This window comes from Anopheles moucheti, chromosome 2, assembly GCF_943734755.1.
Source record: "Anopheles moucheti chromosome 2, idAnoMoucSN_F20_07, whole genome shotgun sequence".
Taxonomy (NCBI): Eukaryota; Metazoa; Arthropoda; class Insecta; order Diptera; family Culicidae; genus Anopheles; species Anopheles moucheti.
The window spans coordinates 75,450,079-75,467,788 of NC_069140.1; the positions used below are offsets into that span (position 1 = coordinate 75,450,079).

General features: G+C 40.1%; 1 protein-coding gene and 1 non-coding gene across 2 annotated transcripts; one reads left to right on the forward strand and one right to left on the reverse strand.

The window, feature by feature from the left end:
* Positions 1 to 10,405: 10,405 nt before the first annotated feature.
* Trnal-uaa (transfer RNA leucine (anticodon UAA)) lies at positions 10,406 to 10,489 on the forward strand. The gene has a single exon. It is a non-coding gene; the product is annotated as a tRNA-Leu (tRNA).
* A 5,878-nt stretch (positions 10,490 to 16,367) lies between these two features.
* Positions 16,368 to 17,440, reverse strand: LOC128302941 (uncharacterized). Its single transcript, XM_053039796.1, has 3 exons — positions 17,161 to 17,440; positions 16,970 to 17,101; positions 16,368 to 16,902 (listed from the first exon to the last, which is right to left on the reverse strand). The coding sequence occupies exons 1-3, from the start codon at positions 17,240 to 17,242 to the stop codon at positions 16,598 to 16,600; spliced, it is 519 nt and encodes a 172-aa protein (XP_052895756.1). The 5' UTR covers positions 17,243 to 17,440; the 3' UTR covers positions 16,368 to 16,597.
* Between the last annotated feature and the right edge of the window lie 270 nt (positions 17,441 to 17,710).

Here is a 17,710-nt window from a genome sequence, read left to right on the forward strand (position 1 = left end):
TAAAATATGGTTCCTTACTGCTTTCAGAACATCGGGTTTGCGATTGCCAGTGTAGCTCATTAGCCACGGATCCGATATGAAACTTTGAGGCATCGACAACATCTGATTCTTAGTCGAACTTCCAGGTGTTTAAGTAAATTTTATTAGTGGCGTTGTTATTAAAATGCAACCAAATTTAATCAGGATGAAGCAAGAATTTTGGCAGACTGAGAACTCTGAGGTGTTTTTTTTTCCATTCGTGTTATTATTACAAACCGTTTTATCGATCTTGTTTGAGAGGAGAGATATACCATTCGTGTGAAAATAAACGATACTGCGACTAAACCACCAGGCTGTTCGAATTATCTTAACTTAATTTGTGTTAGTGTTTGAATACGAATTCTATAATAGAAAGATCATAGTTGCTAATTTTAACATTTCATTAACAAAGACAAGAAGCAATTCTACGCAAAAATATTCATACAAAAGTATACATAATTCGAGCTGGTTTTAAAATATTACAATTATTATTATTACAATTATTATTATTACAATTATTATTAATATCATTTGATAATTTATGGTAAACTTGATAATGATTTTAAAATTTTGTATGAAAAAATCAAATTGTTATTGTTAAAATATCGCAACTTCTGAAACTGTCTTATTGAAGATGTCTAAATATGAAGATGTTCTAAATATTTCGTACCCCCGGCACATAATGAAGTATTGGTAATTTGACGTAAAATAACAAATTGTTTAAGTATTTTATGAAATTATAAACCATTTTGCTAGTGTTTTAAAATAGAAAAAAAAAACGATTCAAAAAATATAATAACCTACCCATCAGGAGCAGAAATCTACAAGATGTACATTAAAAATAACATTTCTCATACTTCACCACCACACAACGGGCAAAAAAAAATAGATTGCGGTGCAGGCACGTCAGAAAAATCCGTCACGTCCTGTTTGCGATCGATTTTGTGCCGCATCCAGTTGTGACCCACACTCAAACTCCTCCTTCCTCCCCCCGCTGAGTTGGGGATTGCATCGCCATCTTGACGTCAACGATGATGCACTCAGGCCTCATCGTCTCGTTCGGCTAATGGCCACCGGGAAGGAGCTTCCGGGACCGGTGGGCAACAGTAATGGTAACATTGGCAATGAGGTGTGCCCTCACTGCAACGGAATGAGCACCCTCCTTGCACGTGGACCGTGAACCTGCCACCGTAATAAATGCATCACAAAAATGCACGTTCGCGGCTTTAAAAACAAAGTTCCTTTCGAGAGAGGGCGACTTCTGGTCGCCAGGCACACACACACACACACAACTCACAACTCCCCCGCACCATCCTTAACCCATTTTCTTCTGGCGAAAGAAGGCGGGAAACGACGAGTTAGAATGATTCAATTAATGCTCCACGCTATTGATAATCAATTTACGCCCCCCGGCTTCCGTTTCCGGCCCTCGGTTTTCCTGGTTGCCACTCCTTGCTGATAAGAGCGGTAATATGAGGGCCCCACTGTTTGGTTCGCCTGCCAGCGCACCATTTTTCAAACGAAAACACTGACGATCGTCTTTCCCAGCAGCGGGGTTGGCAACGAACAAAACCTCGCGAAACGGCTGGGAAGTTGCATGTTGCTACATAGTAATGCTCGGTTAACAAGATGCCGACACGATGGCACGAAGGGTTCGCCGCGAAAGCGGAAGGGCGCACGCCATACGACACTCTCGAAGAAAGCAATAAGAAACTATGGTCCTGTGTTTATCCAATAACGATTATTGTACCATAAAAGTAATGCCGCGCACTATTGATTTTCTTGCGGATCCCTGTCCTTCGTCGGGAGGGCTACGGGATCCGAAATGGTTCACAGGACAATTTTCCCCCGCCCCATTAGGGAACGAGACGAAAGAACGGGAACCTCCCAAGTATTGTCCATCACCGAGCTGTTTTCCGCGCGTTTATAGGGAAATTTTACGACATCGAATCGCTTTTATGTGATTTTGCCGCCCTTTTTTTCCCCATCGCCACGACACACGGTGGGAGTTGGGAAAAATGCTTGCCAATTTTCTTCTTCCCTATTGCGCTTTCCAAACTTCGGCGCAGAACTTATGCAGCTAACGAGCCATCGCACACACACAACACACAAAAAAACCCCTTACATGTGTTCTTCTGCCTCATTTGCGCCCGGCAGTTTTGTGCGAACGCAGTGCTGCTGCAACGTAGTGGAAAATCGAGGAAAGGACTTTCATCCACCGCAAGTTCGATTTTTCGCTTTCCCGCTCGGTGCGTTTTACGAGCGAACTGGCGGGCAGTTTTAATGGTTGGTCAGCAAAGCGCATAAGAAGGAAAGTGTCTGCAAACAAATGCAATACCGTTTTATAGCAGTCGCTTTGAGACAATTTGCATAGCACTGTTCGATTGAATTGGAATTTTAAGCTAATGATAAGCCACCAATGTGCCGTGTAATTCGTGTAACTTTGAATAAAATGTTCGTATGCATTTTTGACACGGAAGCAATAGAACAAGATCCTTAGGAATCAGGCACAAAATTAGGAATAAGCTACAAAACAGAGAATCTAAACTTATACAGAGAATTTTTTTAGATCACAATTACAAACAATAACAAAAACAATATAATTTTTTATGTTTATGTTTGAAATTAATCTTTTCATATCGGTGATGTTTTTGGACCGGTTTTAATAAATAATTAATTAATTTTTTCGATTTTTTAACGTTTGTTCTGTTCTGTTCTTGTCAACTACATAACTTTCACTACTGCTATTGCGGTACTAGTATTATTTGTTTAACATTATTGTTTTATATTGATTGAGCAATTTTTCTTTGGTGTTGCTGCTGATTTCGCTTGTTTAATTTAATTGTTTTTGTTTAATTTATACAATCAATTCTTTTCATAAAAATGATTTTTAAACGATTTCGATTGACTTCAATTACAGTAATTACTTTTTGAAAAACTTGTTAATTTCTTGTCATGTTTGTTGTGTTTTCTTGAAATGTAGGTTTGCCACTCTTGATTAATGACGCATAACAATTTAAAGTAGCTAAGATACATTAATTAATGAAATGTCTACCGCAATAAAGTCACATGCGGTTTAGATCATCCTAGACACGAACCACTTAAGATCAAAATGAATTAAAGCAGGCAGGATTAGAACGAGATAGCTAATGATGAAATAGCATGAGAAGTGGCTACCCCAATACATTTTAATTTATTATTTATTTTTATTTCCTGCTAATGCTTATTTCAGTAAATTTATTTTATTATTATTATTATTATTATTATTATTATTATTATTATTATTATGATTATGATTATGATTATTATTATTATTATTATTATTATTATTATTATTATTATTATTATTATTATTATTTTTATTATTATTATTAGCTTATTTTTCTGCTAATAAAAACTTCGATCACAAGTTATCACAACATAAATTATCCTCAAAGATGCGAAAAAAATTTAGACAGACGATTTTGTAAACAATGTAATTTAAAGAGAGTTCATCTAATTACGCAAAAATCCGGCGCAGTTCATTATAAGTTAGTCGCTTTCCAATATTAGCTAGTCGCAGTACAAGGCAACATAGTTGCACAGTCCAACATACCGTGGTCGTAATTATAATGGACAAAAAGTTTGTAAACTGAAACAAAGTACGTAGTCTATAAAGTGTAAAGTCTAAAGTTGCAATAAAATGAAAGTATCAGTTACAATCAGAAACCAACGAAGCCTCTACATACTGAGATGACAACGGAGTCGAATCCGCTACACTAAAACTTTTTCTTGCAAGCTTTTTCAATTTTTTTTTCAAGCTAAATCAAATTCAAATTAGTTCAAAGTTCTCAAAATACGGAAGATTTTTTTTTAGTTATTTTTATCAATCTTTTCATGATAATATGACGAAGAGCCGTCTATTTTGTTTCCTTACATTTCTAATTTCCAAATTATAAACGGACCATGTAATCATATTGCAATATTTGTATTTTGAAATTAGGTATTGTAAGTAACTAAATGAATGCAGTTCTTGTTACACTCTGCAAATTGTACTTGCAGGTAAAGACTAACAGAGCGATGGAAATGCACCCAAATCGTTCAAATAATCACTTCCAACGACTTCCTATAGTTGCAACCAACATCAAATCCGAAATTAAATTCCCCGAGCAGGAATACATCTCACTTAACAAAAAACAAAACTAACCCCCCCAAAGAAGGTTAGACCGGAAGTCAAAAACAACGGTTTTCCATTCGACTTGCACCGAACAACAGTGGATTCGCTTTGCCCAGGCCCAGGTTCTTGAAGCGATTTGTACGTTGCGGATTTTATTTCCTTCCTTTCGAGTGCAAAACAATACTTTCACTGCACGCCTGCAGCTGGCTGGGTTGAACAGAACGCCAACAAAAAAAAATGGAAGAATACATAAGAAAGAAAAAAAGCCACATCGCCTAAAAGTGACTTCACTTTCGTCTTAACTCCATCAAGAACCAATCTGCCCGAAATAAGCCATTCCCACTTGGTGGCAAAAGGTGGCACAGCATTCTTTCGCTTGCTTTTGCGCCAAATGCCGGGCAGATTTGCCACGGATTTGGGGTTGGGAAATCTTTATCAACTTTGTCGTTGAACATTTTCGATTGCAGGGTTGAGAAACTGGCGGAAGGAAGAAGAAAAAAAACAGCAGCGTTCCATACAAACTCCAGCACAATAATGCTGGAATGGTGCGAAAAGTGTCGTTTCGGTGTCGCCAAGATGTGGTCCGTGAAACAACTATTCCTCCTCCTCCCCAAAAACAAGCATCATACATTGTGCTTCGCGTTGCAGTAAAAGAACTATTTCGCACCGAAGGCGATAAGAAGATTGCACTTTTTATCGCCCTAAGAGCAGCGCGCGACCGAACATTGCTTCTACCGAAAAGCAAACAAAACTTCCAGCTTCCACTCCACTGTCCGATGGCGTGATGGGGGACCGTCCAAACACAGCGGGTAACATTCTATGCTCTGATCTGTTCGTTAAATGTTACCATGTTTTCGCACAAACCCCCGATCCCCGATGACCACTATGGGGAGACGATGGGATATGGCAGTCCTTCGGCGTGGGGGAGTGTTTTCCCTTTGTACGGTCCGACAATATCATTTATTGCTTTTCAACTAACTTGCAAGCAAATGTTTTTTTTTTGTTTGTTTGACCGGAGGAAATGTTTCCCCCGTTTTTATTTTCACGGCCACCGGGATGTTAGCGTTTCCCGATGCATTGCTGCTCCTGCAATCGGACAGCATCCGAAACCCCCTAAAGTTATGCAATTGACAATACAAAGTAAGCTTTTTCGAATTTTGAAGATGATTAAATTACAAATATTTTACAAACAAATAAAACTCATTGTTGGAAGTGGTTAAGCTTTTAATTTTTAATATAAATTACTTTTGTCTAATTATTTTCACTATTTGCTGAGGTAAAATTGGAAAGCATTTATAAATTTTAGAAAATAATAAACTTCTAATTCATTTAAAACTTAGTTTTTAGAGAAGAAGGTAACACGATACCAACAAGAAAAAAACCAAACACCAAAGTGATCGTCACCATCTTAAAGGCGTACCATTGATAAAAAGATAAGACGATCGTAGGAAGTTACCGATGATTCACAAAAGCAAAAATAAAACCTGCAACAGTACTGTGCTCGGAAGGAAAATTCTTTCCCATGATAAAGATATCGGTTAGACGGTTTTTTGTTTTCTTTGGCATTTTCTCCTCACAAAACCCCCCAAATGAAGGAAAGGTGACAGCAGCTCGAATGCCGTTGCCGATTTTCATCTTCACATCACACAGGCGACATCGTCAGCATCATCAGCGATGTGTGCAGGGCGATAAATATTTATGTGCCTTTGTGTGATTTCATGGGGCAGCACGAGTCGTCTGCGAGTCCGTTTGACGGTTTGGAGGAAAAAAGGAAGTAGAAACACAAGCAGGCGAGCACACACACACGAGAACGGATCCGGGTCTGGGGCTACATCGGAAAGTGCTTCGATCGAATCGCGGAACGAGAATGCATTGCGAATTCGACGGGAAAAGCGTTTCTTAGCACCGTCATTAACGGACGAACGTTCACTCACTTGCTCTTACAAAGCAGGAAGGAAGATTGGGTTGGTTAAGGAAAACAAGACGCGCCCTCCCCAAACGTCCGTTTTTACGCGGGGAGAAAAAAAAGGAAAAGCGGTCCCGTTTTTATTACTTCCAGCGAATAATGGTTTATTACGCTATTGCGCCCTTTTCCCAGCCAGTGATTTTCTTTTCGCACTATTTTTTTTTGGTTTCATTTTTCCCTTCCATTTGCAAGATGCAAGTAAAATGCGTCTTTATTGACACGTACACAAACACGCACACACACACACACACACTCTCAATTGGTTTTCTTTTCGTATGCATCGCACAAATCTAACGATATTCTTCGAATCGATCCCACACACACCCAAAGCCACCGGGTTGGAATAGAAGGAACAACCGAAAGCAGTGTCAATTTGATTGCGAATTTATTTGGTTATTGAACCCGAAGGGTCACCCTTGACTACCCGAGGAAAAGGGCTCTCAGTGGCCCGGTGCGATAACGATTATCCGGTCTCATCGTGTGGTTGAAAGCAACAAACAGCAAAAAAAAACGCAACCAAAAACACACGACTGAAGTAGTTCTTCTTACCGCGTGTATGCGAAGAAGCAACTCCTCCACATAGCCATGATGTTCCTTAATCCATCCAATCCGACAAACATTATCCCTTTCGGTAACAAACTGTAGAAAACAGCGTCCCAATCCCCAACAGCACCCCCCGACCATCCCCAAACCATTGCCGGTGGGGTGTTTTGTGCGAAGTTTATGCATTTCTTTGTTCTCACCTAAATCAGGTTTTATGCGACAAACTTGTTTATTCCCTTTAACGCCACCCGCCCCCCGCGGACAGCATCCTTCAGGGCTCCAAAGAAGGCTGTGCAGTGCTGGCGCCACCAGCCAAGCGGGATTATAAAGGAAACAACGGATTCAACGCTTTCTTCCAATCCTTCAGGGGGGCATTTAACGATAGTTTTGCGTTTTGTTTGTGCTTACTTTTGTGACTTCGTTCCGTCCGTTGCATTCGCCGCTTCCCTCCCCTGGTGAAGGTATCGTTTTTCCATTTTGAATATTGAGCAGCGCTCTTTATCGGGCAGTCGAGGGAATTTTTGCGGATTTCATCCACCCTTAAGCGTAACGATTGTCATAAGAGTGCGGCGATTAAGCTGTAAAGGATGCACGATAAAGTGTGATGCGCTGAAGTACGTGATAATGATTAACGAATGCATAAATTGGATCGTAAATTATGTGGATTCAATCCAAACAAACAAACAAAGCGTCATGAGCAATGATTAGGTGTAAGTTTATTTGCAATCAAATGTTATGGACATGTAAAACAAAATCAAGGAGTTAATAAAACATTTGCAAAATGATTAAGATTGAATACATTTCAACAAAATCTACATAAACAAGCAAACGAATAAATAAATTAATGAAACAGTAGTAAAGAACATAAAACACAAGGAAAGGAAAATATAAAATACAAAAATTTAATAGTGACAAGGGTATAAAATAAAAAAAATAAGGAACATAAACATAATAACTAGTGAAAAATAACATATTTATTTAACACTAGAATTACCAGGCCAGTCATTTTGATTGGCGTGTTTATAACATAATTCATATTTTTTCCGGTTAATAATATTTTCGCAGCTGATATATGACTTTTACATATCAGTTCAGTGCAACGAGCTCAAACATAAATTAAATCATAGTGCATAAATCACAAATAATAATAATGAAATCATAAATTGTGTGTCTAAATTGTGTAAATCATAATCATAATTGTGTAAATTGTATAAAGTGACTATACAAAGTTGAGCAGTTTTTTTGTTAAATGATTTTATATAGGGATAGGGGAAATAAATTCACCAAAAACAATTAAAAACTAACACAAAACAAATATAAAAATATTTTAAATTTTTCAATATTCGAAACAAAGCGCGATTCCGTAAAGTTTCTTGCGGGCTGCATCCACGACAGAAGCTACTATATTTAATCTTCGATAGTTTTTCGTTTGTTTCGAAAGCTAATGATTGTAAACGTACTGGAATGTCTGAAACATTTTATTAATACAAGCGTAAACTTCCCTGAAATGTTTACCAAAGATTGGTTATAGCAAAATCATGTCTCCGGTACTAAACAACAAACAATAAATGTCAGAGAAAAATAACGTACTGGATAACTCGATCATAGAATTTTGCAAAAATAAGCGAAAACTAGACTATAAATAATAGAGAAAACAGCTGAAATAAACAAAGAAACAAACTAAACTAATAGTGTCCGAATATGATAGCCTCACTTAGGTATTACTTAGCAGATAGCAGGAGAGAGAGCAAAAAGAGAACAAAAAACCAATGAAAGCAGGATAATTTAGTGATGATTGATTGAGTTCTTCTTTGCTATTTACTACTTGCGAAAATGGTTTAGAGACACTATACAATATTTTTTTTCATAATCGAATGTCTGATGGTAACGTCAGCTTGCACGACCTTGTACTGTTGGCCATCTTGATATGCTTCAGAAAGGTTTTTATTGCTTTACTCGTATATCATGATGGGAAATAAAACGGCCTTATTTTAAAAAATTTAACAAAATCGCTTCGATGCACTAAAATATAGCTTAATTTGTAGGAAAATGTACGACGCTTGAGCTTGAGCTCCTGATAAAAAAATCTGAAGGTAGGCTACCATTTGGGGACTCCGTGAACAGTACCTGTCCGAAATCAAGTAATTATTCATACAATCTTTACAAACATGCAATAAAAACTAACCACAAAGATGCTATCCCTGCTCCAACACATATGCACCACACAAACCACCACATCCACCACACCATGGCCGAAATTGACGGTTTGCTGCTACTCGGAAAGCTTTATCGGCAATTAACCGCCATAAAAAGACGGCAATTACCGTTAACATTACGCACACGTTTACGGTTTACCCACTCCTTGCTGCTATAAAGCAGCTGAGCAAGTGATACACTTACACAAATACAAATTCACACAAAAAAAAACAACAAAACATGGCTCCTTAATTGACGATACGCAGGTAAGTATGCTTTCCGGTCCACCTTCACGCGCACCTGCATGATTAATGATCATAAACGCAACGAAACTGTTGCCTGGAATTGTGCCAGCTATACGGTTCCCGTACTGTTCCCTCCATAATGTATCGCAAATAGAAGTCCCATACTTTTCCAAATGGGGACAGATTCTCCAACCCCTCCGGGACGTGAACAAGCAACAAACTGTTGCCCAAATTTTCATCAACACAATCCCACCCGTACGCCCGCCGTTTGCATAATTAATCATCACCCAAAATTACCTCCGTTATGTGCGGTATCAATAGGAACACGATAGTGTACGGGTGACGCTGTTCCTTTTATGCACAATAACAGTAGAATAAAGGTGCATCAACCCGTTGCACGCGGGTATTTCATCGCGATGCGATAACTTTACTGCTGTTTGAAAACTACTTACCCTTGACTCTACCAGCTTTGACAACGAAAAAAGAACGAATAACTTTACAATCCTACCCCACGCGTTATAAAACCGGGCTCCACTCAGGAATGCATTACGTGTGTTCGACGTGCATGCACGGCAAGACTATCCCCGCACCCGGGCGGCAGCAACTTAAATGAGATCCCACCATCAGGATATTACGAATGCAGCCCGGTGCCCATACACCGACGCAGCTATTGAAAGCTGCCGCCACCATTTTGTGCCACCGCGAGGAATGGCGGCGCGACATGCAGATTTTCCGTTGCCACGGGCAATAATAAAGACGACCGCAAGATGCATACCGCGAGAGCAATGGTGAAACCGTTCCCCGAACATACCTTTGCACGGGTGCACGGGGAGGAAAGTTTTCCGAAACAAGCAAATCAACTTTTCTCATTTTCCCGAGTCAACGAGCATTGTCAACGTGCTTGCGAAAGTGCCGACAATGCGCGAACAAGTTGTTTGGCTGATAACTTCCGGCCAAAGGCGGGTGTTTGAGAGTCAAAATAGATTGTAAGTAACGTCAACAAATGGACCGGCTAATACGATGTCAGATTGAGCAATGTGCAAGCCATTCAATTGAAAACATAATTAAATCGATACGCGGGCTGAATAAAATAGATCTAGTTTATAGTTGCCGTAATTAAACGTAATGTCTAACACAAGCGAACGTTAAAAAAGAAATATAAATAACTCAAAACCACAGATCAACAAACTCATGCTGACAGCATGAGGGAAACGGTACAGTTCAGGCGGGGGCAATGGTATGCTGTGCTTTTATAGCGCTTTAGACTCACAGCCAGCACAAGTCAGGATGGCCGAGCGGTCTAAGGCGCCAGATTTAAGCTCTGGTTCCCGTAAGGGAGCGTGGGTTCGAACCCCACTTCTGACATCCTCTTTTTGCAACAGCTATCACTGCGCACCGCACGTTACGCACAGCGTAGCAGCGTGTCGTGTGTGATTCCGCACCGCTCACGATGCGACCACGCTACACCACTGCGTGACTGTCGCGTGACGTATGCGATTGCAAATGAGAGAGCGTTGCGTTGCCTAACTAAGAGAGTGTTCTCTCGTGCCGCCATTCTCTGCGGAGGGTGATATTTACGTTTTATTTACAGTGCGTCTCAGACATTACCAACACGTGAATACTTTTTTTCTTATTTTCATAATTATTTCTTATTTTTTATTCTTTTTTTTTGCTGCATAGCATTATTGTTTCATGTTTAATTGCTTATTTTTGTTACAGTTTTTTAAAAATTATACGTTAGTTTTTTTTAAATTTCAAATTTATTTAAAAACATTAATTTGATTTGAGCATTTGGAAGCATTTGACTTAAAATTCAAATGAACAATTGTGGAGGTCATGGTTTTCTTGAGGAATTGATCCAGTTGAGAGTTACACAGCTAAGATGTTAGACTCAACTGAGCTGGATTAAACATTCCTCTTCTTTTTTATTTAAAACGATCGTATTATAGCTTATAGCTAGTGGTAGCTTAAAACAAGTGGCTTAATTTAATGTGCAATTCACATTCGTTTCATTTTCAGACATTTCCTCCTCGAAACAGTGAAAGGTGACCTCACAAAACACGTCCATATTTAATGTCTCCTCAACATTCATTGTCCATTACGGAATAATAAACGATGCGGATTGAGTTATCGCTCCACCCAAGATTTGAACGTAGGAGCCACCGTTCAGTCTATGATAAGAGAAACATACCTCCATACACATAAAAATAACCCATTGATGCTGTGCACTTGGAGTCTCTTCTTCATTTCATTGCAATGCATAGACGGATTCTCCCCACTGCTGCAGGATTGCTAAAAATAATTTCCATTCACGACCATTCGCAGGGACTTTTCTCGCTCTCACGCTAATGAGCATCATCCACACATGCACCCATCGGGGCATCAAGTACCATCCCGGTGCCATATGTTTACCATAGACCGTCTTGAGATAAAAATATCATCTCGCTTTGAGATCGGACCCGCAACAGGAAAAGATCACCCAAAACTCTACACCGAGATAGCACGCGGCTAGCTTTGGTGCGAAGCGCGAGCTCAAACCAACAGGCCCATCACAGATTTTTCACTGTGAAAAATACTTTTCCGTGATCGAATCTCATCCCGAACTAAGCAGCATGGCACATACCGTTTTTACACGCCCATATGCGACCTGCCGGTAATTCCTCTGATGTACTTGGGCCAACAGTGGGCAATGCAAGCACCATCATTAGTACCGGCAGAAATTATCTCTCTTTCTTCGATTTACTAGACCTCCGGTTTTAGCCTTCACGCGACGGATGGTTTTTCCATCGATGGAACAGTTCTTTTTATCAATCCTGCACAAGCAAGTTCATGCACCACACGGCGGCACGGGAATGGATTTTATCAAAAAGTTACCATCGGAGCGGATCTGATTGACAGGTTCATGCCCATCAACCTAGCCGGTGGGCGGCATTGTGTGTCCGATGACCGATAAACGAACGGGGAGTCATCACTGCCGAAGGTTGTTAATCGTTAATCTACTTCGACCCGTTGGCCAGAACCCAGCCGTAAATGGGCGTTCGATTTTGACAGTTCCTGCTCTGCAATTACTAGCTGTCATTCTTTCACCGAACGTTTTACGGTTCTCATCCTTTGGGTCGCTTTGAGCGTTATTGAACAGAAATTTAATGCTCTGCTTACCGTGCGGAGAAAAAAAAGCCAACCACCAGATAAGGATTTGATTGGAAGTACCCGATCGATCAGACTTGAAAGAACGTTTCCATACTTTTTCGATCGCACCAAGGACGGCGTAGACGGATTGCGATAAGGACACAGCGTCTGGTCGCCGGACAATGTCCCTATATGTACAATGGAGGACGTCTGGCAAGCTACTCGTTTCTCATCTCTTTTCCGTAAACTAGTTGGCGTCTGTTCTAATCCTGCTACCGCGCCCCATATTACACGGCAGACATCCTCCCATTAGCTCTTCACCGCCCTAACACCGGAAGCTAGACACACTTATTCAAAACCAGACACCCGACCCAACCATTAACATCTAGTATTTATTCGATTAGCGAAGAGGCAAAAAAAAAGCATGACACAAAGTGCGCGAAGCGTGCAGTATTTTGCACAATTTTATTGAACGATAAATTCGCGCTAATCGAAAATTTATGACTCCGTTTTCTCGTGCGCACACACACACACAACACCGGACACTGAGTGCGAGTGAGTGTCTGGACATATGGAATTGGCATTCGATCCGATTGGATCGGATTAAGGATACGCTCCGTCCGTCCGTCCGTCGAATGTCCATCATCAATTAGAGCGCGCACCAGCCAAACCGGGCTTCGCAATCGAGATCTACTTTTGTCTGGAGGACCTTCGTCCACCACGACGTGTTGGAAATGTGCAGACGCCACCCTGCAAGCTGCAAAATGCAAGTTGATTAAATGAATTCTCATCATTAAAACCATATCACACACACATTGCTGGATTTCGTCAATGGAATAACAATTGCGCGTTAACTTTGTCGCTTCATTGCGTACCATTCGTGAAAGAATTCATTCTATGCTAGCCTAGATTAGATCGGAACTCCTCCGCACATACGTAGCATACCGGATTCTTTTCTTTTCTCACACGCTTCGATACAAATGCAGTGTCAAGCGACATTAGCATCATCGCTGAATGAAAAACTCCAGAAGTCGCATCACACGAGAAAGGAAAGGATCGAGCGAGATCTGGTTGGGATGGAATTTCAGTTTCGGTTAATGTGTACACATTTCTTTCGTACCACCAGCTATCATTAATGGCTAATTATTAGCTCTCTGTCCGCAGGATAGGCGTATACACATTCAAGTGCAAGATTATAATGAATCTTAGCAGATACGGCTTCATTCGATAGGCATGAGAAATGGAACTGTTTGGGCCACAATCGAATGGGACATGTGGTATAATGAAAGCTGACACCTTTCAAGTGGATACTATAGAAGTCTAGTATACAATGAGGAGCATTAATGCTGTAGCCAGAAAGACTGGATAATAGGCACATTATTCTGAATGTGATAAAATTGTAATAGTGTGCTATAGGTAGGTCTTTTTTAGAAAAAACTTTATTTTTTCTGTGTGATATTGTTGCAAAAGAAATTGTATTGCTTTTTTAAAGATTGGAGTGCTTTTGATCATATACAATAGGATCTTTCAATTCTTCTGTCAATGGTGTTGCCGGGATATGTCAAATTTCTTTCGGAACTGTCATTTCAAAGCCGCACGGATAATCAGACACCCGGTTAAATGACACCCGGATAATCGGATCTCCACTGTGGATTACTTAAGTTGAGTCTTAAGTAATGTTCCATTAAAAGCTTAGAAAGTACCACAAACAACATTTTAATTCAATAAAAGAGCTAATCAAATAAACGTCTTCATAAACAACAATGCTTTTTTCACGAACATATTTACTATTAACACAAATATTATAATTAAATTATGAAACAGTCGCCAAATTAATTACGGTAGTAATTTTGCCGTTAAAACAATTAACGACATTTCAAAGATTGAATGCTTCCCCAGTAAGCAACATTCCGCATAATCACGATTCGCTGAGATTCCAATGGAAACAATTAACTGACTCACCTACGTTGGATGGATGGGTAATTTCGCACTAAGGAAACCTGTTGGATTTGTTTGGACAGAAGAACCACCCAGACGCAAACACCGAGAATGGGTCCGAGTGTGTCACTTTGGAATTGTTTGCCATTAGCGCAATGGTCAGACACCAAGTGGCAATCGTTGAGCAAACACACTTGACACCGACGCAAAGCAGCAGGCACAAGGCTAGGAATTTGAAGGCGGAACATTTTCGAAATATTTTCACACAATTAGACCCCCCCCCCCCCCACTGAAGGAGGACACCCATTGCATTAGGCAAATATATATAGAGAGAGAGAGAGAGCGCGTTGACTCATCCGCGTTATGATTAATCAAGATGAATGGTTTACCTGCGGAAGGAATTTGCCCACTGGACGATGGTTTAACACCTTTTGGGGATTTCACCGTGATCAAGCAACGAACCCCGCGCTACAAAAGATCCACTGATGGCTACACGAACACGAACGATGCGCGAGCGTTTGCATCGATCACTATCGGATGTGTAATGCACGGCATGGTCATTACCAGGAAATCCGCCACATTCCTTTACATGAGGCCCGATCATGTCGGTCGAACACACAGAGGAAAGCATTTCAATTACTCCGATTTCAATCTTGCATCATGGGCGGCATTTACAGAGTTGCGCTGTCATAGATCACATTCTACTTACAGCCATGCTCACAACTGCTCCAACAGATCCGGGACTAGCACAGTCGATCGAGTGGGTCACATGTTGGAACGCTTTTTTTTGTAACGAACACTATATGCATCTAAAAGAAGCACTTGTGAGCTGCTCTTGACAAGCTGCACAACCAGAAGGAAACCCATTGTAATGGGGTTGGTGTGAATTTCTTCAGCATTAGATGATCACCGCATTAAGATCATGATCGCCAATGAATGCACACTATTATGTGCTGCACACAAGGCTGATTTAATGAGTTTCTTCAACCCCACGCATAGCACCGCCAGTGCACGAAACATAACATCATAAATCGTTTCAACACGCTCATAGTTCTTTCTTCGGCACAAGTGCAGGTTGCAGTAGTGCATCAACATTGATCACCGGATCGTTATAAAATAAAGCGCGAGCAAACGTGACATTCTACAGCAGCACTAGTAGTAATAATCGTTTTATTTCTCCTACTAACGATTGCACTGGGTGGGGGGAGGTTATTGTGCGTACGGCACACCACGACGATTAATTCGAAAAACTGTCAAACAAATTATCGACCGGTACGATCGTAGAATACAGGATCGGGGTGGAAAAAAAGGCAACAACATGATGCATAAACCATACCACCGCCGAAGATCGATGAACTGTTGGTGTGCGATGTGGAGTGCGAAATGAGGAAAACGGTAGGGCAAAAAATAAACTAACCAGCCCAGCGTGGTAATGGGAGTAAGATTTATGGATTCGATCATGCGCCGCATTGCCCCTTTTCTGTGCCATATGCAGATTGAAAACCAAGATTCGAACGATGCAATAGTACGTTCAATCTAGCAACCACTTTGAAATTAACGGTTGAGAGGTAAATGACTGTCATTTGGCTATAAATAAATGAATACATAACATCGGATTCATTGTGTTTAACTGAAATTGATATTTTTTATACTTGGAGCAACTCATGAAAGCCCAAAAGAATATGTTATGGTACTGGTACTGCAAGTGTTAAATTTGAATCTCATCTGTTTCTACAGTTAAGTCTTCGATAAGACTAGATCTTCATCGTATATGCCAAAGTCTGATATGACATCATTAACTTCTAACCAATTTTATCAACTTTTTTAGAAAACTATAACCAGCATAACTTGCCTAATTAAGAACGATAGACTACTTAAGAACCACTGTCTGAGGTGAGATATCAATCGTATCTTCGCATCTTTACCTATCTGAAGGCAAAAATTTACTTCGTGACTATATTCATCGATAAGTCCATGTAATATTGACAGAATTACAAAGATGGTTCACTACCAATTGCATCCTGTTGAAGACGGCGAACGATGCAGAACTTAATATCTCAACTATTGTCTAAGATAATACAGGGAATTAAGTACAGCACAAGTATAATTCTAATACACACGCACATTTCGAATACTATTTTAGCATCATGTTTAGGCCAAATGATGAAATCTTAGCTGACGGTTGTTCATTAAATGGTATATTATTTCATAATGGCCTGCTGAAGGGTCACAAGACAGGCAAGCAAATAATTAAGCCTAGCAACAGGGTCTACTGTAGTAACTTTTTCATTCAAACGGTGAACATTATGACAAGCACGAAACAAACAATGGTAACTCATCGTGCTCATCAAACTAAATCAATTGTCCCAAATTATGTACAGAATCCAACGTATAATTACCCATCGTTCACAGCGAGTACAAACATTGCTTCAACCAGTCTTCTAATTCATCCAGCTGAGTTTTCCATAGGACGAGAATACGTTTTAACGCCAGAACATCGTACATGCAGGTACATGGCCAGCTCCCAAAAGTGTTTGGTGTCCAATTTTCTTCCATTATAGCCTTCAAGAAGTTGTCCAGTTTAGCGTTTATAAGAGCATGGTAACGTTGTAACGACATTACCATGCGCAGACCGGAACTTGCTTTGATGAAGATGTTTGAAGCTGTTGTAGTCACATGCACAAACTGTAATTGCGATTCAACCGAGGACGCTGAAACAAAATAATTACATCAATATTTATTCTACAATGCGTTTTTAACCCGCAATGTGTTTCATACCGTTCCTAGAAGCAACACGCGGTGATCGTCTTTGTTGTTGTTCTTGTTGACGTTTCTGGATCCTTGTGGCAATGGTAGTGTTCCGTACTTTCTTCACCACGGGCTTTTTCGCCGGTGGGACGATATTGGAAGCTACAAGTAATAAATACGTTTAACGAAACTGATAACATCATTTTCACTCCCTGATTTACCTTTTCTACCAGCCACAGGCTTTCGATTTTCCTTTCCATCTGCTTTGACGGTGCGCTTTTTGTTTTGTTGTCTGGTAATCATGTTTGAATCGATTGTAGCGAATAAGGAATGAACGATTACATGGAAGGACTTGAGTCAAACTCGTTCACAGCACAGCACACATCGGTACACACTTAAGAATTACACAGGAAATAGTCACTTTCTTCGCAGTTGCAACTTAATTTTAATGCGCAACCAGCAGCGCGTCAATGGATCTGCTTCTGCGAAGACAGGATTTGCCACACCGTTACAAACACAACCAAACGGTAAAGAACGGCAATCGTATGATTGCGCTAACACTAGCGCATGAAGGCAACAGTGAAAAAATCATCGCATTTTTTCATCGCCATGACAGCTGTCATCCGTTGCGCCTTTTCGAAAGGATAATACAGGCAGTACCCAAGTTGCGCAAGATTTATCAAAACATATTTTTTTATTTGAGATTATTTAAAAATTTCAAATTAGAAATTGAGTTCCTCGTAAAACAACTACACAAACTATCAAATTTAT

Excerpts from the sequence above, each read along its gene's own strand:
- LOC128302941 (XM_053039796.1), bottom strand. The coding sequence starts at position 17,242 with ATGATTACCAGACAACAAAACAAAAAGCGCACCGTCAAAGCAGATGGA. Across the intron at positions 17,102-17,160 it reads GCCTGTGGCTGGTAGAAAAG|CTTCCAATATCGTCCCACCG; the intron begins GTAAATCAGGGA and ends TATTACTTGTAG. Across the intron at positions 16,903-16,969 it reads GCGTGTTGCTTCTAGGAACG|CGTCCTCGGTTGAATCGCAA; the intron begins GTATGAAACACA and ends ATTTTGTTTCAG.